Genomic DNA, 24,154 nt, shown 5'->3' with positions numbered 1-24,154 from the left:
AAATATTTAAATTCAATAAAATCTTATACAATATCATGTTTTATACATTCCCAGTTGTAAATTGAAAAAGATGACAAAACAAATAAGATGAACATGGTCGACCGAAAGAGTGATCTAGTTGAATTCTAACTAGATTCCCAACGAAAGAAATGTTAATGTAACTTAATATGGCAAATATCTTTCGGGTATCAATGCCTATCCTTTTCAGCTCTTCTGTTTTCGTCTTATTGTAGGTCACCATATGTAGGATAATTATCGAAAATATATGGTGATAATGTGACACTGTAAAGCTACACAAGTCATTTGTCAGATTCTAACAAGAGAATCTTAGTAGTGATCACGCAAAGCTAAGATCTTTGCCTCACCATTTAAAGTAAACAAATTTTGTCTTAACCTTACATAGGACATCAAAGTCACAACCAACTTTTTCTCTTTAAATCTTCACCTATTTATAGTATTATATAATTTGCATCTGTTTTCGTTTGTAATTGGGTTCCCTATGTTAGATGCGTAGCAATCCCAATCTGGGACTTAATGTCCTTTTTTATTACTTAGTACCAATTAAGATAGGGGAGGAACAGCATCTTTCTTTTTTGACAGGGGAAGATGAACACATTTAAAGCGTAAATATATGTATTGTAATGTAAATTTTGAAAAGGCGTAAATATATGCAACTAATTAATAAACAAATCAGACTTCAAATTTTTAGTTATTCTTTTAACAAATATATAGTTGCTAAAAATATGTTTGTAACGAAAAGAAGATGATCAAAAAACTTTAGTTACTATCTTCAGTAAAAATATGTTTGTAACATTACATTGTTGAAATTAAAAGGTGATAATCAAAACTTTGCTGTCAGTAAAATATAGTTTAAATTATATTTTTTTCATTTACTGAAAATGATAACTTGAAGATAAGTGACATATCTATATATGTTTCGGGTCCATCTTTATATTTATTATTTACATCATTATCCACCAACCCCATCATCTTCTTATTCATCTTCTCTACTGAGATTTCCCTTTTTTTTATAGAAAACTCATCCTTGAATGAACGGTGGTGCATGGATGTGGAACCCTAACAAAATTGAAGAATCGGAGGAAGATGATGAGTCTTGGGAAGTCAAAGCCTTCGAGCAAGACACTAAAGGTAACATCTCTGGTACCACATGGCCTCCAAGATCTTACACTTGCAATTTCTGCCGCCGGGAGTTCCGTTCTGCTCAAGCCTTAGGCGGTCACATGAATGTCCACCGCCGTGACCGCGCATCATCTAGGGCTCACCAAGGTCCCACCGCTGCGGCTGCATCTAGGAGCGGCGGCGGGACGTTACTCAACTCTTGTGCTCCGCCGTTGCCTACGACACTTATAATCCAATCCACGGCGAGTAACATTGAAGGTCTGTCTCATTTCTACCAATTGCAAAACCCTAGTGGCATTTTTGGTAATTCCGGTGATATGGTGAATCTTTATGGTACGACTTCGTTTCCTTCGAGCAACCTTCCGTTTTCGGTGTTGAATTCTCCGGGGGAGGTTCCTCCTCGGCTTATAGAATATTCAACAGGAGACGATGAGAGCATTGGCTCGATGAAAGAGACGACAGGTACATCGGTGGATGAGCTTGATCTTGAACTTCGACTAGGGCAAAATCCACCGTGACATTCGAGGCTCTCACATTAATATCAATTCATACACACAGGTTCTTTAAATCTTAATTACATGTTGTTGTTAAATTCTGAATTCAATTTGGCTTGAATTATGTATCACAATTAAATTCATTCGATTTCATGCTTTGTTGTTTCCTTGCTAGCTTCACAATAAGTTTATATATATATATATATATATATAGAGAGAGAGAGAGAGATAAAAGACTAGTTACTTAATTTCATTGATTAAAAGCGACATACAACGAACCGGCTTGTATTTTCTGTCCGATGATATACTTGGTTTAGCAAGGTTCTTCTTGAAAAGTAATAAACCTTAGCAGTAGTTTATTTCGGAATGCTCAAAACTATGTTTTGTTCAAACTAGATATAATTAAACAATTTAACTGTTCTTCAACAGAGGATAAGATGCCAATATGTTTTCGCCCATTTCAAAAAAGAATATTTGTTCTTACTATTTCTATATATATGCTTTAGGGTTCTGAAGTACTGGAATGATAAAGATATGTCTATATATAGAAATGAGTTTAGTCCCATGGCACGTTAAGTACTAGTTTGTACATGCATTATTTTTTGATTAAATATTTAACTATATATTTAAAACTATGTATGGATCTTATAATGGCGAATTTTCACATGGTCGGAAGTATCATTTTTTTTTTTTTTTTGGCAAACGGTCGGAAGTATCATTTGTGGCAGATCTTCCGAGTTTTCTTTGTCTACACTAAAGTTCTCTGATAGAACTACATATAGCCTCTTATCTGTTTTATCTATTAGTTCGTTTTCTTTACTCACAATATATGTAATGTAGCAAATTAAATTAATCCTGCTATTGTCCTCGACTCTATAGGGATTATGAACTTATAAAGATCCGAATTTTTGCTGATAAAATAATTAATTAGAACTTCGATAAATTTTGTTAAAAAAAAAGAACTTTGATAAAATTTGATGTGTTTTACAGAGGCAACCAGTAATAAACAAGGCAACACATAATTTTAAAAGTACACTTTATGTTTTATATATGATAAATGATTGAATAACAAAGAAGTTTAACGATAAATACAAATCAATTAAAAACTTGATCGAATAAAAGTATTTCTCTCATCTTTCCCACATACAAATTTTGATGTTGATACTATACTATAAATACTCACAATTCGATATAATAATAAAAGATACGTACATAGAACAAATTGAACGTCACAATAATAAATATATGATCTAAATTAGGGTACAGGCAATTGAAATCCAAAAAATGAAAGAAGATTTGAGGACCACCTGGAAATGGAAGAAGAGATAGAGAAGGCATGTGAGTTCTTTTTAATTCGTTGCATGTTTCTTCTTACTCAGATCTATTTCTGTCTCCACATCCATTTTTTCCCTTTTTTTTTCCTTTTTTCTTTCGATTTTTTTATTTTCCTTTTCAATATAGCACTATATTAAATTATAACCCGAATATTAGTAAAAGTATACACTACCATAAACTGTAAAAAAAACAAGAATTGAATTTGACATTATCTTGTCTTGGACCCCCACATGTGAAATTCAAAAACATTTAAAACTAAGCAATTGGAGTTATGTTGTTTCTTCTAGTTTTGGTCCCCGCTTCCTTACCATCTCTAGCATTATACATATTCTTTATTTAATAAAGGGTTGGTAAATGTATTCGACATACATATATAACATGTGGGTTTTCGATTAATAAACTTTTTAATATTTACATCAATCATTGATTGTAAATGTACTGTAAAATAATAATAAAACTGGTCTACAACGTAGGATCATATTCAAATTCAGTCCTAACTTGTTAAATTAGCTTCAGTTAAATAGGAAGAAAAAAAACCCTTCACATAGAGATCTAGTGAAGATTTAAAACCTTCATTATTAGGTTACTTGGTTTCATCTATCATTTATCAACAGTTATTAGGGTTCTGAAGAAAGAAAATGTTACACACTGTTTACTTGTTTTTTTTTTTACTTTCGAAGATTGATGAAGCGAGACACACCGAAGAGGACAGAGATATATACCGACCAAGATTCGTGTCCGTAAAAGCAAAACTGAGATATGAATTTGTTGGTATGCAAATAAATTACAAATGTTTGATGCTAAAATTAAAAAGGGATTTAGGGATTTGGCGTCTGTGAGAGGAACAGTCCACTGAATCAGTGAGATAGGATTCTTTAATTATTCTGTCTTCTTCTCCTCAGCTGGTTCGAATCCCCATATCAATCATCCATTGTCTTTTTCACCTTTGTTTTCATAAATAGAAAAAAACATTTGTTACAATTTTTGACAAATATGACGTATGACCCATTTGAAGTTGGGAATCAATAGTTTAAAACTATTAATTATATCATGTGAAAATAGTAGAATTCTGTCCTAATTTAACCCTTCGCATTATTTGTTCATAATGTCTACTTCACAACATATTCACATTTTTTATTATCAAATTCATGGTTTCATATTGTTTAAAAAATAACAGTAAAGTAATATTAATGAAACGAGATAACATTAGCCCCATGCTTCGTCCGACCACTGGATTTGAATGCAAGCCTTGCAAAAATGACCATATATTGCAACACATCTTACCTGGTGGATTATATACTTGTATAGCGTAAGGAAAAATAAGTGTTACCACTGGCACACAACATTCATAGAAAATGACAAACTCTTTTACTGTAATGTGTGCGTAGTATCTTTCATCCGACTTATTAGTATTAGTAATCTACAAGTATTACTGTATTAGTAATCGTATACGTTATTGTAATGTGGGCGTAGTATCTTTCATCTGACTTATTAGTATTAGTAATCTACAAGTATTAGTAACCATATAAATTAATCTAGAAGTATTAGTAAACGTACAAATTTTGAATATTAGTATTCCTATAATAATCGTACTAGGAAATATCCCGTGCTTTAAGCACGGGTTAACATTAAAAAAAAATTCTAATATAATAATAAAACTTATAATTGTTTTGTAAAGTTATTTTGTTTAAGAGAATATTTATTAAATCTATTAGTCTTTTTGAATACTTATTATTTTAGAATATTATAGTATTTTATTGTTGGCGTATATTACAGTTTTATATTGTTTGTTTGTTGAATTTGCATCAATATTTTTGTGAAATATGAAATAGTAAATTTAATATTATTATTATGAAAAAATAAAAATTATTAATTTATCATCTATATAAATTTAGTTTTACCAACCCCAAATATGGAAATTAAAACACACATTTTTTATAAATTGAGTAATATATATATATATATATATATTTGTTTTAAAAAATTCAAATCACAACATATGCAGAAAAAATTCTGCATTTTATTAATCATAATTCATAAGTATAATATGAAAATTCCAAACAATTTGTAAATAAAAGAAAATAAAGATGATAGGAAAATGATAATTTGAAATCTTAACAAAATCTTTGAAATTTAATTATTTAAAATAATTATATTGTGTACTTGAATATAAAATCTTAGTTTTTTGAAATTCTGATTGGTTTATATTTTTAAAAAATATATTTAGTAATTTCGTCCATAATTTATTAGAGAGAGAAAATATATATATATTTTTCTAGATTTTTATATTTGATCTGCCATCGTTTTTTATTTTTAATTAATTATTTTTATTTAATTAATTAACTAAGCTTAATTCAGCTTTTCTAATGGTAATTGAATGTAATTTTTTACACATTTTAAGGTTAGTTTCATATTTATACTTCTCAATTAATATAGTAGGATACGTATTACTGTATTAGTACTTGATTACTGAATGATTATCGTATTATTAATCGATTATTGAGTAATTAATCTACAAGTATTAGTAATCGTATACATTTTGAATATCTCTTTTAATCGTTGATCAATTTATTTACTTTCGTATAAAATTTTAATTAATTGCTATACACACATTATAATTACGTAACACTCCACCCAAAAACGTCTGAACTCCAAAGTAAACTTTGGAAAAATACGATCGAGACTCACACAAGTCACCAACAATCAGACCAAAGTTTATTTGTTTTGTGAAAACCCCCAACCGGAAAAACAACCTTTGGTGTGAAACATTTGCTACGTCTTCTAAAGCACTCCTCAAATAGTTAAGCACTCTTGACATAGACTCATAGGGGTCTCTCCTATCAAAACTCATTGGCGAATCAAAGTTCGTCCAGGACAATCCATCAGAACTCATCTCTGAAGAGGATTTAATCGTCAACCATGTCCTCGACTCTTTCCGTCTTTGTAGCACAAAAACTAGTAGTGGTAGTCTTCTGCTGATCAATCATGTGGCGTATTATTCATAAAGAGGTAATCTATGTTAAATTGTGGGCTTACAACTCAAAACCAATTAGCAATGAGTGGAGATGTCTATATCTTATATATAACACTTAAGATCTTACTAAACTTCCAATGTGAGATATTGTACTCCGAATACGTCTCCTTGAGATGAAGGCTCTTCTAAGCATCAATTTCGGTATGTTTGGACATGAATCGGCAGGCCATCTATTGGGTCGGGCCGATTGTGGATTGAGCTGAGCATGTGAGGATTATGCTCTGATACCATATTATATTGTCAGCTTCCAACTAAAAACCAATTGAAAATGAGTATAGATACTCATATCTTATATATACCATTTAAGATCCTACTCAACTTTCAATATGGGATATTGTATCCCGAATAATCTCATTGTGGAGTACCCAATATCTGTTTCTGAAAGATCTTATCTTTTGTTGGAATGCATATGTACGTCATCACTACAAATCTTGATGATTGGATGCTCTCGATCGAACTCTGTTTTTGTGGTTTTGATTGGTGCCCATTAGAATTAGTACAAAATTTGTTACTAGTTTGTTCCAAATTTCAAATATTTCTCTGTTTTGTGTACTCTAGGGTTTAATCGGTTTATGGATTGATTTGTTGACTTTTGGATATTTTTGTTCGATTGATTCAAAATTGTGAAAGAGTACACTATGAGTCTCTCTCGGTTTTAACTCATATTTTTTTATAGTGATAAGCTTCATCGTCGAGGGATTACAAATTTTGTGGTTATGTTGCTCTTGCCATGATGTGAGCCAAAATAGGGATGAGTCGATAGCTGGTCTAAAGGACCTCTCTAACTAACTCAGATAGGATGGAGATGAATGATGGATCGAAGTTCGCCACACAAAGTTGCGGAATGACTTTGTGATAAGAACACAAGTCAATATCTAAGTGAATCACACACAAAGATAAAGATTTAACTTGTTTTCTAAAGGAATCACACACAATAGAAAAGACAAGTAAAACAAAAGCCTAAGCTTCAAAGTGAGAAAACTCTCTCATTTATTTTTCCAAAAATATTCTATATCTTTACAATGAAGGAAAACATGAGCTTATATAGGCTCAATTTACAAATCAATAACATAAATACAAAATAAATCAAATTAATTACATAAATAAATCAAGAATAAATTTGAGATATTTTATCAATCATCATTGATGGAGATTGGTTCTTTGTATCTAGATACTTTCTTGATGTAGCCATGAATTGATTGTCTTCTAGAAACTTCTTTATAATTTGATCTTGATTTTCCTTGAACCAATTCTTGATGAGTTGATATTTCTAGGATTGCATCACTCTCTCCTTCTTGAAAAGGTTTTGTCTTCAAAACTAAAACCAAAGTTTGCATTTTTTATATTGAAAAATAGAATGAAAACAAAGCAAATTTTTTTTTCCAAATAAAACTGAAATTCAACAAATCAAAACAAAGTTATTTTGTATTTTTTTTAAAATAAAACTGAAATTCAGCAAATAAAAAAGAATTTTTTTTTTGTACTATTTCTTTTAAACGATTTAAATAAAACAAAAATGAATTTTTTTTTTCAAATTAAGCTAAAATGAAACAATAAGAGATAGGAGCTTTTTAGCTATGATACCAAAATGATGTGAGCCAAAATAGGGGTGAGTCAATAGCTGGTCTAAAGGACCTCTCTAACTAACTCGGATAGGATGAAGATGAATGATGGATCGAAGTTCGCCACACAAAGTTGCGGAATGACTTTGTGATAAGAACACAAATCAATATCTAAGTGAATCACACACAAAGATAAAAATTCAACTTGTTTTCTAAAGGAATCACACACAATAGAAAAGACAAGTAAAACAAAAGCCTAAGCTTCAAAGTGAGAAAACTCTCTCTTTTATTTATCCAAAAATATTCTATATCTTTACAATGAAAGGAAACATGAGCTTATATTGGCTCAATTTACAAATCAATAACATAAATACAAAATAAATAAAATTAATTACATAAATAAATCAAGAATAAATTTGAGAGATTTTATCAATCATCATTGATGGATATTGGTTCTTTGTATCTAGACACTTTCTTGATGTAGCCATGAATTGATTGTCTTCTAGAAACTTCTTTATAATTTGATCTTGATTTTCCTTGAACCAATTCTTGATGAGTTGATATTTCTAGGATTGCATCATGTCACTTAACTAAGGAAAAGACTAGGGCAAACGAAACATGCGTTGAAATCAACGGTAGTAGTGATTTTCATCGCTAGTGAAGAGAACTCTTTCATTCTAGGTGTTGATGTGGACATGCTGGTTAAAGACGAACTTCTTGATAAGCTCAAATCTGGATCCTTGTTAGTTTCCGTTTTGATTGATCAATTTTAGGGGGGTTTGGAACAAAACATTGGAGGATGAATGAATTTTTTTTTTATGTGTGTATATTCTTATGAAGATTTTGGATTGATACGGCGGATAAGCAGCCGTGTGTTGGAACTAGCGGTATGATTCCGTGGAAGCTTCATGTTACAAAAAGCTTTTCCATAAAGGTTTAGCTCACAAGGTATTTTCTATATGAATGGTTACTCGGATTAATGAAGTTGCAAACTCGGCATTGATCTTTTTTTTGTTTGTGTGAAGACGATTAACACAATGGAATTAGCAATGGAATGGCTTAAGAAGATCCAAGCCCAATTCTACAAAGACTTTCCGCCTCACCCACAAGAGAAAGTTTATGGTTTTGCAACACCATCCACAATGAAGCCAACACAGTGGTGTTGTAAGTTGAAGAATCTTAAGCATAATGTAGGCCTAATGACTTTAAATGTTGTCTACTTTCTCCAAAAAATTGTTCGGTTTTGCAGATCCACCGGCGGAATTAATCAAATTCCTGGAGAATGTAGAATCATAATCAAATGAAACATGATCTGTTTTTCTTTTGAGGCATCAACGATACGTTCAAACATGTCAAATTAAAACAATATGAGATGATTGACCCCCCTTAAATATTGAAATTAAGATATCTTTGTATTGAAATCTTAGAGTGATAGTTAGCATATATAGTAAATATGTAGGCTTTGACACCTCTAAACCAGGTTCAATCCTCCCTTTTTACATATTTTGGATTTTTTTTTGTCTTTTTTATATATGTGATACAGTTCAAAAAATATTATAACCCAAATAAAAATATTTTTTTGATCCGCCATTGAATATAAATCTGGTGTTGGGACTTGTTGAAATCTCCAAGACAAGAAATCCATATTTGTGAAGGCGGAATCTGAAGAGAAAACCCCCGAAATCATCAGAAATTGGGACAACACCCAAATCTATTTTGCCGGGGGACATTAGAAAATGACATGTCTCTTCGGAGCATAAAAGAGTTATGTCATTGTAAATTCATAATCATGAAGTCTTAATAACGTAACACTCCAAAATAAAACCTTGGACAAACATGAACGAGGCTCACACAAGTCACAAGAGTTGCTTATGTTGATGCCACATGCTCAACAACGTCGTTTTATACAACAAAAAAGACAAATTTTTCTGTTAAAACCACGTCATTTAGCTCTTCTTCTTCAACCCTATCTTCTCTTTCGTTCTTCTCTCTCGACATTATCTTCAATTGCTCAACGAAGGCCATAAATATTTTTTGTCAGTTTTGTTTTCATTTGGAAACAAAAAACTGAAGGTTTTGGAAGAAATAAGATTGTGCTAAATATAATAATGTAATCAAAGATATCAGCAACTTGAGATAATGCGTTTCGAATTAATAAAAAAAAATCCAAATTTGCATAAGCAGCATATCCACTATTCTGAGATTGAAATAACAAAGTCTTGAACAAGATCGAATCATAACCAGCTAGACAAATCCAAGTAACTTGATATTTAGATAAGATCAAGCAATTAGGAAATCAAAATCGAACGACAACCCATAAAATTGGAATAAAAATTCCACCAACCCCTTTAGATTAATACATAAAATCAGGAGAAATAAACACCCTATCGAACATAGGCAGAAGCTGATGAAGACATCTTGATCAACACTTACGAAACTGGGCATAAAATAAAAAAAAACAAAATTTTCTAAAATTTCCAAATCTGTTTCTTTGTTTAGATTTTAGAGGCCGAAGAAGAAAAGTTTAACGACGTTGTTTTGTCAAATTTTTGTTGTTTCTTTTGTTGCATAAAATAACGTTGTTGAGCATGTGGCATCCATGTAAGCAATCGCTAACGAAATTCTTAACAGAGTCACGATTTAGGTATAGATTGATACACTCAGAAAAAAACAAACAACTCTCTCCCAGACACTATTATCGAGGCTCCAAAGTTACCAATCCCTTCCGATGCTAGTGAACCTTTTGCTTGCCGGCGTCGGGATCCCGGTCCACCTACTCTTCCTTTTGCTAAAGTTTCTTTTGTTTCTTCTGTTTTTTCTTTACTTTTTTCCCCATTTCTTTTTCGGTTACGAACCCCTCAACAACCTTCAGATCCCGGCGAGATATCAATAGACAGAGCTAAAAGAGGCTTGTGGTGTCCAGTGAAACCCCTCCTCTTTCCTCTGAACGCTTCAGCCGGTGTACCGTTTCCACAATCAAAGCTTCCCCTGAGGCACATCAGATCTGGATGTTTATTCACCCCTGAGAAAGCTTCCCCTGAGGCACCGAGTTTAGCAGGTGAGTCCTCCTTTGGACAAGCCTCTATTACCTTGAATATCTATTCACCGTCTCCGAACAGTTGTCGCCGCCGTGCGTTCACTACAACTACAACTAGGTCAACCAAAAAGAACATTGGGCTTCTTTTGGTGGGCCTTATCTTTGTCGTCGGCCCGTTAACAATTCAAGAAGTAAACGCTTCAGGGAAGTCCAGGTTTCATTTATCCGAGCATTCGCTAAGACTTTTTACATCGCTCTTTCGTGTTGATTGTAAGGGGATAAAACACCTTCTACATCTCATCTCGTTAGCTGTGATTGAGGTCCGTGAATGCTATCCCCAACCCCTGATCCAAAGCAATCCCTTGACGCTCACTCTCCATCTACGCTCTAGGCTATCGAGAAATTTGATTCTGGTCTCTAACTACTTCTGCGGAGTGAGGAAGAACGGCATTATGACCATGCCTCCACGGAGCGCTGGTTACCGAAACTTCCACACTCCTCTGCCTCCATCTCGCGTGATCACTGCTGTTAATCATGTTCAATATATCTTTCCTCGGGGAAAAGATCATACAATGGTGGCTCCAATCCTAATGCTATCTCAACCCATGTACGATGCTTTATATCTTGTATTGACGTCAATACTTAGCCAATGGTGTGATCGAGATTATGATCTCTATGGTTTCCATCTGAGAAGTAATTCACCATTGTTGCTTTGGCGTCTTTCGCTCCTCCTGAGAATCCTGGTAATAGTAACCCTCTTGGCCCTGACCTTTGAACCCTATTGCTTTAATGTCTATGGTGTTCTGACCCATAACTCAAGTTGTTCGAGTGTTGGTTTCGGTTTTGAATTATCCGAGACCATTATACACCTTATGGCAAATCCACTAGACATCCTCAAGCAACAGAGCATTCCAAACCTTGCTCGAAATTATGTCAAGCTTCTACTCCGTGTAGACCTTCTCAAACCGGTGAGAAGCTCAGCCTTGACCCCTTCCTTAACGCCAATACGTCTTATGACAATGGCTATCTCTCATCCATCAACTTGGTCATGGAAGAGCTTGTGGACAATCTTGATCTCACATGTACCAAGATCCTTCCAAGTTTCTGGCTCAAAGTTCTCAAGAACCTATTGCCGACTATCTTTATTTGAGCTTTGTTTCATTGTTGTTGTGGTATTGGGGGAATAATGCCCTTGTTTCTTATTCTCTTAACTTTGCTTGTATGAACCTACTCTTTTGAGTAATGAATGCAAGTGGATTGACAAAAAAAAAAAATTGATACAATTTTACAAGCTTAGGTTATGAATTTAAAATTTTAAGTAGCTACTGTATGAATTTGTACAACATCAAACTACAGGTAGGATTGAACATAAAACCTTAGGTTGGGTATGAAATGACCAATTTTCCACAATCAAACCGAAACTTATTTGTTTTGTCGAACACCCCAAACTAAGAAAAACGAAAAAACAATCTTCGGCGTGCAAACAATGGCTTCGTCTTCTAAAGCACTGATGGAATCCTTAGGCTCTCTTGGCAAAGACTCATACGTTTCTCTCCTATCAAAACTCATCGGCGAATCAAAGTTGGTCCAGAACAATCCGCCGGAGCTCATCCCTCAAGAGGATCTAATCGTAAACCACGTCCTCGACTCTCTCCGTCCTTACAGCACAGAAACTGGTGGTGGTCCTCTGGTGATCAATCATGTGGCGTATCACTCAGGAAGAGGTAATCTCATCGTGGAGTACCCAGGATCTGTTCCTGGAAAAATCTTATCTTTCGTCGGAATGCATATGGACGTTGTCACTGCCAACCCCGATGACTGGGTAATCTCGATTGAACTCTGTTTTCGTAGTTTTAATTGGTGCCCATTAGAATTAGTGCTAAATCTGATACTGGGTTCTGAAGAACTGATGCAAATTGTTCCAAATTTCAAATCTTTCTCTCTTTTGTGTACTCTAGGGCTAAATCATCGGTTTATGGATTGATTTGTTGAGTTTTGGATTATTTTGTACGCTAGGGCTGAATCCAACTTATGAGTCTCTCTGTTTTTTGATCTTAGGAATTTGATCCTTTCTCTCTAAGCATAGATGGTGATAAGCTTCGTGGTAGAGGGACTACAGATTGTCTTGGTCACGTTGCTCTTGTCACTGAACTCATGAAAAGGCTCGGGCAAAACAAACCGGCGTTGAAATCAACCGTAGTAGCGGTTTTTATCGCCAGTGAAGAGAACTCTTCCATTCCAGGTGTTGGTGTGGACATGCTGGTTAAAGACAAACTTCTTGATAAGCTCAAATCCGGACCCTTGTTAGTTTCCATTTTTTTCTTGTCTCATCTTTGGGGTGGGGAGTTCTCTTATGAGGGTAACTTCATCTTTCTGTATTCTTATGAAGGTTTTGGATTGATACTGCGGATAAGCAGCCGTGTGTTGGAACTGGCGGTATGATTCCATGGAAGCTTCATGTTACCGGGAAGCTTTTCCATAGCGGTTTAGCTCACAAGGTATTTTCTATATGAATGGTTACTTGGATTGATTAAGTTGCAAACTCGGCGTTGATCTTTTTCTTCTGTTAACGTGAAGGCGATTAACGCGATGGAGTTAGCAATGGAAGGGCTTAAGGAGATCCAAACCCGGTTCTACAGAGACTTTCCACCTCACCCACAAGAGAAAGTTTATGGTTTTGCAACACCATCCACTATGAAGCCTACGCAGTGGTGTTGTAAGTTGAAGAATCTAAAGCATAATGTATGCCTAATGACTTTAAATATTGTCTACTTACTCCAAGAAATTGTTTGGTTTTGCAGATCCAGCAGGCGGAATAAACCAAATCCCTGGAGAATGTACCGTTTCCGGTGATGTCAGGTTATGTTTCTAAAGTTGTAAATTCCGTAAAATCGAGATGTCTCAATTGTTTTTTTGTTTACTTACTTTTCTTCTCTGTTCTTTCTGATTTCAGATTAACTCCTTTCTATGAGTAAGTCTCTTCACACTTTGTCCTTAATCGTTTCTTCAATCCATTTAGACACACTTTGATGGTTTTTTGGTTGTATTGCAGCGTGAAGGAAGTGATGACGAAGCTGCAAGAGTATGTTGAAGACATAAACACTAACATAGAGAAGCTCGAAACCCGTGGTCCTGTTTCAAAATATGTCTTACCAGATGAGAATTTACGGGGAAGGTTTGGACTTTCGTCTTCGCCTCATTCTATTCTTTTGTCTCATTTGATCTCTTTTAGGCTCACGTTAAGTTTTGTCTTCTCTCTTGCAGGCTCACGTTAAGCTTTGATGAAGCATCAGCTGGAGTTGCCTGTAATCTTGATTCTCCTGGCTTTCACGTTCTATGCAAAGCAACCGAAGAAGTTGTTGGATACGTGAAGCCTTACTCGATCACCGGTACTTTGCCTCTAATCCGAGACCTAAAGGTAATCCATTAGATAAACCCTTAGACTCAAGTCTGATCTTTCAAAGTTCCCTGCAACTAACTAATTCTTAATTGATGAATAATGGTCTTGTAGGATGAAGGTTTCGATGTGCAAACTTCAGGATACGGTATTTCAAAACCCTCCTTAGATTCTCTCCTTTTTCGAAATTTCCTCATATTTTATCCTCATCTCTTTTAAATTTTTCCTACAGGTCTCATGGCAACATATCATGCAAAGAACGAATACTGCCTTCTTACAGACATGTGCCAAGGCTTTGATGTCTTCGTTAGGATCATATCTCAACTTGATCAAGACTAAAAATCAGATAGGAGATCAAAAAATAAAAAGCTTCACATAGCTAGCTACACTCTCTTATTATTATTAACTATTTTGTTCTATACATTTACTTTGCTTCTATCTATTTGTACAAGTCAATGGTGGCTCAATACACAAGACACTTTACAAAATTTAAAAAGAAAGGACAATGTTTATCCAGTTATTTATCTATCTTCAGTTGTCACCTTCAGTTTCAAGTTGCTGAACGCGTAGCCTGAGTCTTTGCTGATGATGGTGTAATTTCCAAAGACCATTCCCCAATACAACAGCCGAGTATATACCATGTGTGATGATAGGAGCAAGAAGATTGTTTGTCTGCAATATTTTTCAGTTTGGTTTCAGCTATTTTAATGTCAACATGTTACAAAACAGAATGATTGAATAGAAGAAGTACAACCTGAATCCATTCAAAGCCGAGGTATAGACCCAAAAGCCCTTCAAGCAACGGAGAGTAGATTTGCTTCATCTGTCTTCGCTCGTACCACGCTGCGAAAAGGAACATAGAGAATACTTCAACTGTTTGGTTGTGAAACATATCTAAACCCTTATAACAAGTTTAAGTACGTACCTGCAAATAACTTCTTCAGCTCCTCCCGGGCAGAGTGAGTTCTCAAGACTGGTGCCATTATATAAGTTGGATCTAAGAGAGATACAGAAACAAAAATTAGTCAAGTTAAAAAGGTCCTGTTTCATGAGCAAGTGTTATAAGATTTGAGGGAAACCTTTAGGGGAAGCAGCGATGTAATAGAGAGAACCAGTGAGAGCAGCTGTAATAGTGGCTGCAAATGCTTGAGCAAAAGGTACAAATGGTGGCAAGATTCCAGTCTGAAAATTTCAACAATATGAAGTCAACTTAAAGTTATACGAGTCTAATGAACAGATATGAAACAAGCAAGAACAGAAGAAAGCATACCAAAGCGACCATTCCCCGAGAATCTGAGATGAGATTTGTGCCCCTTAAGAATATGTCAGCTAGTGCACCCTGTTATAAAACCAACACCGAAAACATCAAACTTCACAGACAGAAATCAAAAATCCCGAGGAACAAGAACAACTGAAGATTATTCACTATAAGGCACAAAACCTGAAAAGCAGCGCGATAAAAGAGCTCTTCTCCAATTGAACTTGCAGTAACTACTAAGATAAACTAAAGAAAGACAAAAGAGAAAGCCTCAAAGGTTAGTACTTGTTCATTCTTTCTCAAAGATTCAAGAACTGAAAGAAGCTGTTAACGTTCTTCACCTGCCAAGCTGACATTCCATGAAAGAAGCCTCGAAGCTCCTCATCTTCAACATCTCTAATAGCACGAGCGTGCGGGGACAATTTCACAACTTCATCCTAAACCGAAACAGAGCAGTAAACAATCAAAAAAATCTTCTCCATAAACACCAAAGCAGCCTTCATAAAACCAAACTTACTTACATCAAGAATGAAGAGAAGAGCCATAATTGGAGGAGAAGCATAACCAAGTCCAGCAATAATTGCATCTAAAGAAGCATTGAAACCTCCTGTGTAATCAATCCCAGCTACTTCACATATGAATCTCCCTGCTGCAGCCATCCCACAGTATATTCCTAACCAAAAACTCAAAAAGTTTCAAATTTTGATTAAAGTTCCAATTTTGAAATTCATAAAAGGAATCATTTTTTTTTATTTTCCGCAAAGTTGATCAATCAACACCGTGACTCACCGATTCCATAACTCAACTTAAGAACAGCTCCGATCTTATCCCAGGCCTTAAAATCTCCGTCGCTTCCGCCGACAAATTCACCGACGGATGTTACCTCACCGGAAGGTCCAGCTAAACTACCACCACCACCGCCAACAAATTCGCCGCTGCTGAAACTTCCCACAGACGTTACATCTACAGAAGTAACAGCTAAACCACGCGCCGCCGCATCCCCGTCGTCTATCACTTCACCGCTGCTCTGTCCAGCGGATGAAGACGACGGCGGTTTGATCGACCTCGGTTTCTCTAACGAAAGACCGTTTAAACGTGAGATTCCCTTCACTCTACGTTTCTGAAAATCCGATCTCGAACTCGCCGGAGAATCGAAAAGTCTATTACTCCTAAACCCACCGCTTCCACTACTACACCAAGACGAAGAAGAAGAGAGAGTGACTCTTGTGGTAGTACAAGATAACAAAGGAAGACCCATTTATAACATGCGACAGCTCTCAGGCGAAATTGATCGGAATAACGCCGGTAATCTCGCCGGAGAGATTCTCTTCTTCATTTAGAGAGAGAGAGAGATCGGTGACCGTACGTCTCTTTATATGTAACAAGTATAAGTGGAGAGATCTGAACCGTTGGATGAGAGAAGACAGAGTTGATCTAACGGTTATGAGGAGTTTAGTAATAGAGACCACTTAAATTGGGATGACGACGAGTAATTGAACTTGACTACGTACCTTCACACCTCTTGATTTTGATTTGTACTTTGTATTTTGCATGTCTCTACACGTTACCCATTCGTTTCTTGGGCCGAAATTTTTGCTAATGGGCTTGGCATCATAGCATATGGATGAGAAAGATCATGTCAGAATTTAGAAATATGTAAAAGAAAAATCAACTAAGCTTAGATTTAATTATTTTAAATATAGTATAATCATAAATATGTTAAATAATATAGGATCATAAAAACATAAATATTAAAATCAATAAAATTTGAATGATAAGTTTGAAAAAAAAAAATTGGAGAAAAGTATTAGTATACGATGACTCCGTGATAGTATACCATGACGAGGGCTAATATGAAAAACGTGATTTCCCATAAGATGTTTATTTTGAGAGATGTTACTATAGGCTAGAATGGCAAAGCGTTTTTATTAGCGTTGTGGTGGTAACGTGGACTCTCAACGCCAATCAAGAATTTTTTTACATCTCTCACACGTGTGACTAAAAAAGTGGAACTGCTCTAATATGCTCTGCGTTATCATGCTGAATATCGGAGAGTATGGACTATTATTTTTTAAAAATTATTGTTTAAAATATATTAAATTTGAAACCAAAATATTATGGTAAAAAAATATTTGACTTGAATCCAAATAATCAACAATATCTTAGAATATGCTTTCAATATTCCCTTATTCAAAATTAAAATTAACATATTCAAAAATATATATTTAAAACAGGCTACGTAAATATATATTTAACAAAATATTTGTTTAAATTTAATTCCCAAAATCGCTAATGTTACGTATAATATCTTTAATATAATTCTTGATAGTTTAAAAAAATTTACATAAATAAATTTGTTTCAAAACAAAACATTTTATTTAAAAAAAATATATAAAAATATATATTCACAACTCCCAACCCCGCTCAGAGCTCTCTGCTCTCCGCTTCTCTCCAGCTGCTTACCGTTGTTGCTCCCCTCTCCGCTTTGCCAATCTAGCCTTATGTATCATTTTGAGAGATGTTTATTTCTGGTCAACGTCGGTCAATGCCGGTTAACACTGGTCAACGCCGGATTCTGACCAAGAAAACACTTGAGGTAAATATTTATGGTGTTGTATACATAACACATGTTTGTTTATGCATGTTCTTATGTGATGTCTATAGTTAACGTAGTTAACAAGACCTTTATATTGTTTGCATGTGTGGCCATGTGTTGGCTTATCCTTGAAGTAGTTGGCAATCATTACTTCTATCATTTTTCATATTGTTCTTAGCTCTTATACTATTTTTTTTATATAACTGAATTTTGTCCCAATAGATCGACCAGGATACACAAGAGTTGTCCCTGAAGGGAGCTCAACTATGTTTTAAGGAGAAGAATGAACCTGATGGTGTTTATAAAAGAGGCATTTTCATAAAAAGCATGTCTTGGTTTTCTGATGGAAAAAATCTGTATCTCGGGAGAAAGCTCATAGAAGACCTCAGGGAGATGTCTACTGGACGATCTATGAGTCGCATGACCACATAAATATATTTAAGAAATTTGTCATCAAGAAAAGAAAGTAAGTAAAATGTATCTAGGAAGGCATTTTTCATATATATATATATATATATATGTATATATATCATGTAGATTGCATGTTTATCCTGTTTTAAAAATCTCGGCCTATCATCGATTACACTATGTAAAATCGCTAAATTCATTCTCTATGTTTCGATTAATGACTAATCTTAGTCTAGCATCTATTATCTAATTATGTTTGTCTAATTTGATTATAATCCGTCTAATTTAATTATTTTCATTTAGTTTTTTATATACGGATTATTTTTGGAGCCAAATATAATTCAGATACCTTTTTTGTTATTTAGATATTTAAATTAAGAGTTTGTGATGTTTTACAATAATTAATGTACAAAATTTTTTGTTATGTTTTTATGTGAAGTGACATTTGTATAGTGGTCAATGGTAAGTCTTTAATGCACAAGACACCATCACACCATGGATCGAGCCCCGCTACGTAGGGATTTGGCTAATGGACCGGCCTGTTGTGACTCAATAGTTGACAAAAAAAATATTATATTTTTATGTGTTTACCATAATTTTAAAGACAATACTATAGTATTATATTTTATTTGATGTTTTATTTAACATATGTAAAATTATACATGCAGTCAAAAAAAAAAAGAATTATACGTATATTTAGTTTTATATATTTTATTTTTATTATTAATTTAATAAAATAACTCTAAAACAAATATCCTATTAATTCTTGTTTAATCTTCAATTTTCTGGCTAGACGCCCCGACTGTGTGACTAGTGTATAACGATTTCTAAAAAACAGGGTACTTTATACACGAATCCTCAAAATATATATGAATTTGTAAAAATGTATATTCGTAAGAGGCATTTACATCTTAAGGCACAAATATGTACCTACGTTACAAAGTGTGTGTATATGTAGCTTATATATATATATATATATATATATATAGATATATCTCTGTCTGACATGGTTTTTATATGCATCATGAATTTTCTTTCATTGCATGTAACTTATATCTTCGTAAGAAAACATGTCATATGCAATGAGTAAAAAGTGAACATAAAAAGTATCTGATGAATGAAGGTGAACACAATAAGTAAACATCAAAGATTCTTAATTCTGGTTTCATACATTTATGGGCTAATCTATATAATAATAGCAATTTGAATAAATACTAAAAATAATTGCATACTTTTGTTATAACTTTTCATTCAAAAATTTATTTATTTTATTTTTGACAGAAATTTTTTACGGACGTATCTTTAAAAGATTGCATTTGTTGAATGTAGAGTTTTGTTTCTTAATTACAAACAGTTGTATCTTAAATATTCACATTTTTAGAAATTTATATATTTGTTATTTTTTTTGAAAATTTTCAAATTTTATTTTCAATTCAAATATAACGTTTTTATAAATCTATATATTTGTTTTAAAAGAATAGAGTTTAGTAAATAAATATTTTTAAAAATAAACAACATGAAATAATATTTTTGAAAAATACTCCATAAATATATATTAGAAAAAGTTGTGATAAGTATTTTATTAAAATAAGTTCCTCCACCAAAAATATTTTATTAATATTTTGTGAAGCCCGATACCTAGTTTATAATGTAGTTATTTATTTAAAAACCAAGATGGTTGTAAAATACTTTATTAACCAATTTGCTCTCTACCTTTTTGTTTTTTTACGTTCACAGAAGCCCCTATAGTTCGGTTGTGGCTTGATTTATTTATCAATTAAGATTGTTCCAACTTTTTCAAGACACAACTACACTGAACTCAAGTGTGACAGATTTTGATCTTTCGTGATCGGAAAAGAAAGACACAGTCACCCGCATGTTAACACAAAAACAATGAATCTGGATTCACAAGGGAGTAAAGAAAAAGTCGGAGATGGTGAAGAGGAAGGAGACGAATTCTGCTTAGTCGTCTTCGTCCTCTTCCTCTTCTTCTCTGGTAGTTCTACATGGATGTCCATAGACACACGGATGATTTTGTGGAACTGTATCAGATTAGAGAAACTATATATATATATATATATATAGGTTTTGGTTTATTGAATAGCAAAATAAATGGGTTTTTTAAAAGACCCTGATGTATTTAGGAGAGTTCCAAGATGGCTATACAATCCAATTTTGCTCTTTACCATTTTGTTCTCGATTAATGGACGCTCAACTCTGCAGTGTTAGACTCTAATAATAGAAAAAAGTTGCTAATTTCTCACATGAGCTTCCAAGTTTCAATGTCACTGCAATAAAGACAACAAGACGTTTCAGTTTTGACAAATAGCTTTTTATTTCCTCAAAACATAGAACTCGAGCGGCAGTCAGACATTCATGGAAAATGATGAAGACCAAACTGTGGATCCAATTTGCCAAAGTTAAGGATTAAAAAAAAAAAAAAGATCAAAAGTACTGGAACATACATTGGATACAACAAGTTAATCAAACCGAGACAACACGAAAACGCAAGAGCTGACATGATGTGAAGACATTATGCACAACGTCAACCCACTCAACATTTCCCCAAACCTCACCTCCATCACGCTTTTCCAACCCAATTTCCGCACACCAAATCTTCTTCCTATAATTTGGATTGAAGCTCCTACATACTTCCTAAAGAAGCAAGAGTTTCCCACCAAAGCTAACTACTTTAGGTTTACCAAGATTATTCCAACCCCTCCTCTTGTCCTTGTCTTTTATTAATTCTAACCCTTTCACTTCTTTCCATACACCAGACTTAATGTCATACCAGCAGCACCCGTGACCTTGTAGACCATAGGAGTAGGATACATTCTCTATCACACATTTTGACATCGGAAACGTTGCAATAACGCCTTTACCACATTCCCATTTACCTTGCTTTGTGTCATAAGCATACATCGTATTGTCTTTATTTTCAAAGTAAATCTTTCCGTCCATCTCCGTAAATCTTTCCTCAAATCTTTCCGCAAGTGTGTACTGAGGTACACACTTGCGTACCTCAGTACCCGGATCGGGGAGGCATGCCCAAGTCTGCGTCTTTGTATCAAATACTTCCGCCCATGATTCATTATCTAACCCTTGGCCACCTCCCATTACATAGATTTTTCCATCGTAGACACATATCCTCGCGAACTTCCCGGGTACGATCATGCTAGGGGCATCACGCCAAGTGTTACTGCGACAATCTAGGACCCGCACAGCTGAGGACGGTGACCATTGTCCTCCGACTACATAAATCTCTGAACCAACAACTACCGGGGGTGCTAGCGGATGCATATCTCGAAACGGAATCGAGTCAACTATTATAACAATAATGTTTTATTTTACTTATACAATATGCATTTATTCATATAATGACAATTGTAAACCAATCATAAAACATGATCTCGACACCTTTCGAGAAATAATAGTCTTTTACGAGTCAATAAGGAATGCTTTTGTAGAGCTTAACACTAATTATGAATATACTTGTGGCGTTACAAGATATGTGTCTATTATATTGTTAAAAGATTTACATAAGTGAGGTTACACATGTAAATACAAAATTCATCAAAAATTTACGTCCTCTTATTTAGAGAATTCAAAACACATAAAAATAAAGATAGAGCCTTCAATCAATTTATATTTAAAAGTTAAACAAGTATATTTGGAGTAAATTTTATTAAAGAAAATTAGAAATGAAAATCAAGGGAAAAACAAGTAAATACATCTAAATATATTGCCTAAAACAGAGAATCAAAATATAGACAATCATCAAATTGCTTTGCTTGCATAACAAAGAAAATAATTCATAGATAATTGACTCTAACTTTGGTCTTTAAATATGGTTTTTCTTCTTCCTCTTTCCTCATCACTTTTGATTTTGTTTTGTATTATCTGTAAGTATTCTTCCAAATTCATCAATTTGTCTTCACTTTGATTTGGATTTCTCTTTGCATCAAGTGAAAAGTATGTCAAATTTCTAGATATTATAGTTTTTGTCTTATTTTTATTAAAATATTTTGTATATTGGAAAATTAGGATATTGGGTGATCTTTCCAATTTTTTTTCTAATCTTATAATTTGATTATATGAAGGGGTAAAATATAGATTTGAAAGATTGATCACTGAGTTTTGTTCAATAGAGATTTTTTTTTTCTCCTTTAATTGTGTTGAATACTTGTGTTTGAGTTTCATTAATGGATTTTTTTTTTTTTTAAATAAGATTCAGGGATTTGGACTCCAATAGATTTGTTGAGAAACAATATATACCATCAACTATGGTTTCAAACACTAATGAGTATGCTCAGATTACACCGGTATATTCCTCCAAAAACACATATGACTTAAAAAATATATGATTTTACAGAAATATCTTCCTCATAAGTAAATGCTTTAATTATCGAATGTTTCATACTTTCATATATATGTTATCTATTTACATATGTTATCATAGATGTGGAAGAATATATCTTTTTTCATAGAGAAATGAAACTGATAAAGGGTTTATGTTTTTTTAGAATGAGGACCAAATAAAATCGTTTGTGCAGCTTGATGGCGATAATGTTGAAAATAAAAGAGTCGTAGAAACTAAAATCCTCGATGATAACAATGAGTCGTCTCATTCTGAAGGAGAAGTACGTAATGATTTTCTCTTTAGTTATTTTGTTAAATCTTAGCTTATGCATGTTATTAACATGATGATAATAAATGATATTTAATTTTCAGGTAACTATTTGTGATACATGTGGTAATATAGGATATGAAGATTCACTTGTTACTTGTTGCAACTGCAAAGTTGGTGCGGAACATACGTAATATTTTTCCAAACTATATACGTATTTTTTAACCATGCAAATTACATAGTAAATCTATATTTTTGAGTATCTTTTATCATTTTTTTGGTTATTGTAGTTATTGCATGATGGAAACGGTAGATAAGATTCCTAATAATTGGTCTTGCTATGACTGCACTGACGAGGTAGATGGAATCCAAAAAGAACAAAAAACTGAAGAAACAATATCTAGAAAAAGGAAAGCAGAATCTGTTACTAATGTTTTCAAGGTAATCTATGAAAAATAACGCTGAATTTGTTTCTCTGAATTATATCATTCAACCCCAAAAAAATTCGGTATAAAAAAACGTTCACTCATCTTTTATAAGACAAAAATCCAAAATTTATTGGAAACTAAAAACAAAAACCACTCTTATTTTGTTTTTCTTTTGCAGCTTACAGAAAAAAGATCACCTCAAAGACGATCTAATTTCTTGAATAATGAAATCGCAGATTTTGACTTGAATGTGGATCTTAACATAGAACTAGGTGAAATGCTTCATCTTTCGAGACAGGATCTTCAAGTAACTTCCAACCTCAGTGTGTAAAGAGACTTCACGTGGATACAAAACTCTCTACTTTAAATGAATCAAAAGAAAATATTTCGTAATGTATAATCAAAGAAAATTAATAACAAAAATAGATAAAGAATGTGTTTTTGTCTTGTTATAAAGAATGTATTTTTTCTTCTAATAAAAAAATTTGTATTTTCTCATTCACTGAAGATTAAAATTCCTAAAAATTGAATGTAGAAATATTGACTGTTAGTTATATAATGATTTTCTATAGTTTTTCTTTTCTTTTGAAAGTCACTATAGTTTATTTTGTATGGTTTAGTATATATTTTCTAACAAAACGAATAAAAGGTAACGAGATTTTTTTAATTGGAAATCTTATGCACCATAACTACAAAATTGTTAAAACTATTTACTGAAAGTGAGTGGTCTTTCGAGAATTGAAATCTAGATATCGGACTAATTACTTTATCTTTGTTTCCCATCGTTGTTTATTAATTAATTAGTTGGATTTTGTTAAACTTTACAATAAAAACTAGT

At 33.4% G+C, this 24,154-nt stretch overlaps 4 protein-coding genes and 2 pseudogenes across 5 annotated transcripts; 4 read left to right on the top strand and 2 right to left on the bottom strand.

Annotated features, from left to right (window-relative positions):
• The first annotated feature begins 966 nt into the window (after positions 1-966).
• LOC104718548 (uncharacterized) lies at positions 967-1,801 on the top strand. The gene has a single exon (XM_010436312.3). The coding sequence runs from the start codon at positions 1,050-1,052 to the stop codon at positions 1,656-1,658; it is 609 nt and encodes a 202-aa protein (XP_010434614.1). The 5' UTR covers positions 967-1,049; the 3' UTR covers positions 1,659-1,801.
• Positions 1,802-6,116: 4,315 nt separating this feature from the next.
• On the top strand, positions 6,117-6,228 carry LOC147935982 (uncharacterized; annotated as a pseudogene).
• Positions 6,229-11,897: 5,669 nt separating this feature from the next.
• On the top strand, positions 11,898-14,519 carry LOC104718546 (acetylornithine deacetylase). 2 transcript variants are annotated; one of them, XM_010436310.3, is made up of 10 exons: positions 11,964-12,424; positions 12,661-12,905; positions 12,992-13,100; positions 13,180-13,318; positions 13,404-13,461; positions 13,556-13,573; positions 13,655-13,777; positions 13,867-14,020; positions 14,114-14,147; positions 14,232-14,519. In XM_010436310.3, exons 1-10 carry the CDS (start codon positions 12,089-12,091, stop codon positions 14,336-14,338), a joined length of 1,323 nt encoding a protein of 440 aa, XP_010434612.1. In that variant the 5' UTR covers positions 11,964-12,088; the 3' UTR covers positions 14,339-14,519. The 2 variants fall into 2 exon arrangements, 1 of the variants encoding a protein (XP_010434612.1); XR_015568363.1 differs by lacking the exon at positions 13,556-13,573 and having other exon boundaries at positions 11,898-12,424; positions 13,404-13,475.
• Positions 14,360-16,956, bottom strand: LOC104718547 (uncharacterized). The gene is made up of 9 exons (XM_010436311.3): positions 16,047-16,956; positions 15,779-15,930; positions 15,599-15,694; positions 15,441-15,503; positions 15,270-15,338; positions 15,079-15,181; positions 14,925-14,996; positions 14,754-14,842; positions 14,360-14,671 (listed from the first exon to the last, which is right to left on the bottom strand). The coding sequence occupies exons 1-9, from the start codon at positions 16,513-16,515 to the stop codon at positions 14,531-14,533; spliced, it is 1,254 nt and encodes a 417-aa protein (XP_010434613.1). The 5' UTR covers positions 16,516-16,956; the 3' UTR covers positions 14,360-14,530.
• Positions 16,957-20,745: 3,789 nt separating this feature from the next.
• LOC104720277 (F-box/kelch-repeat protein At4g19870 pseudogene) lies at positions 20,746-21,561 on the bottom strand (annotated as a pseudogene).
• Positions 21,562-22,544: 983 nt separating this feature from the next.
• Positions 22,545-23,647, top strand: LOC104720276 (uncharacterized). Its single transcript, XM_010438209.1, has 5 exons — positions 22,545-22,583; positions 22,785-22,901; positions 22,993-23,078; positions 23,179-23,329; positions 23,495-23,647. The coding sequence occupies exons 1-5, from the start codon at positions 22,545-22,547 to the stop codon at positions 23,645-23,647; spliced, it is 546 nt and encodes a 181-aa protein (XP_010436511.1).
• The last annotated feature ends 507 nt before the right edge of the window (positions 23,648-24,154 follow it).

Source organism: Camelina sativa, chromosome 10 (assembly GCF_030686135.1).
Source record: "Camelina sativa cultivar CO46 ecotype springtype chromosome 10, ASM3068613v1".
Classification (NCBI taxonomy): domain Eukaryota; kingdom Viridiplantae; phylum Streptophyta; class Magnoliopsida; order Brassicales; family Brassicaceae; genus Camelina; species Camelina sativa.
The sequence above is the reverse complement of the archived record's forward strand: the minus strand, read 5'-3'. Positions and strand labels throughout refer to the sequence as shown.

Coding starts and splice junctions, on each gene's coding strand:
- LOC104718546 (XM_010436310.3), top strand. CDS start 12,089: ATGGCTTCGTCTTCTAAAGCACTGATGGAATCCTTAGGCTCTCTTGGC. Junction 12,425..12,660: donor CTGCCAACCCCGATGACTGG/GTAATCTCGATT, acceptor TTTTGATCTTAG/GAATTTGATCCTTTCTCTCT. Junction 12,906..12,991: donor AAGCTCAAATCCGGACCCTT/GTTAGTTTCCAT, acceptor ATTCTTATGAAG/GTTTTGGATTGATACTGCGG.
- LOC104720276 (XM_010438209.1), top strand. CDS start 22,545: ATGGTTTCAAACACTAATGAGTATGCTCAGATTACACCG. Junction 22,584..22,784: donor AGTATGCTCAGATTACACCG/GTATATTCCTCC, acceptor ATGTTTTTTTAG/AATGAGGACCAAATAAAATC. Junction 22,902..22,992: donor CGTCTCATTCTGAAGGAGAA/GTACGTAATGAT, acceptor TTTAATTTTCAG/GTAACTATTTGTGATACATG.
- LOC104718547 (XM_010436311.3), bottom strand. CDS start 16,515: ATGGGTCTTCCTTTGTTATCTTGTACTACCACAAGAGTCACTCTCTCT. Junction 15,182..15,269: donor CTCGGGGAATGGTCGCTTTG/GTATGCTTTCTT, acceptor TGAAATTTTCAG/ACTGGAATCTTGCCACCATT. Junction 14,843..14,924: donor GCTGAAGAAGTTATTTGCAG/GTACGTACTTAA, acceptor TCCTTTTCGCAG/CGTGGTACGAGCGAAGACAG.
- LOC104718548 (XM_010436312.3), top strand. CDS start 1,050: ATGAACGGTGGTGCATGGATGTGGAACCCTAACAAAATTGAAGAATCG.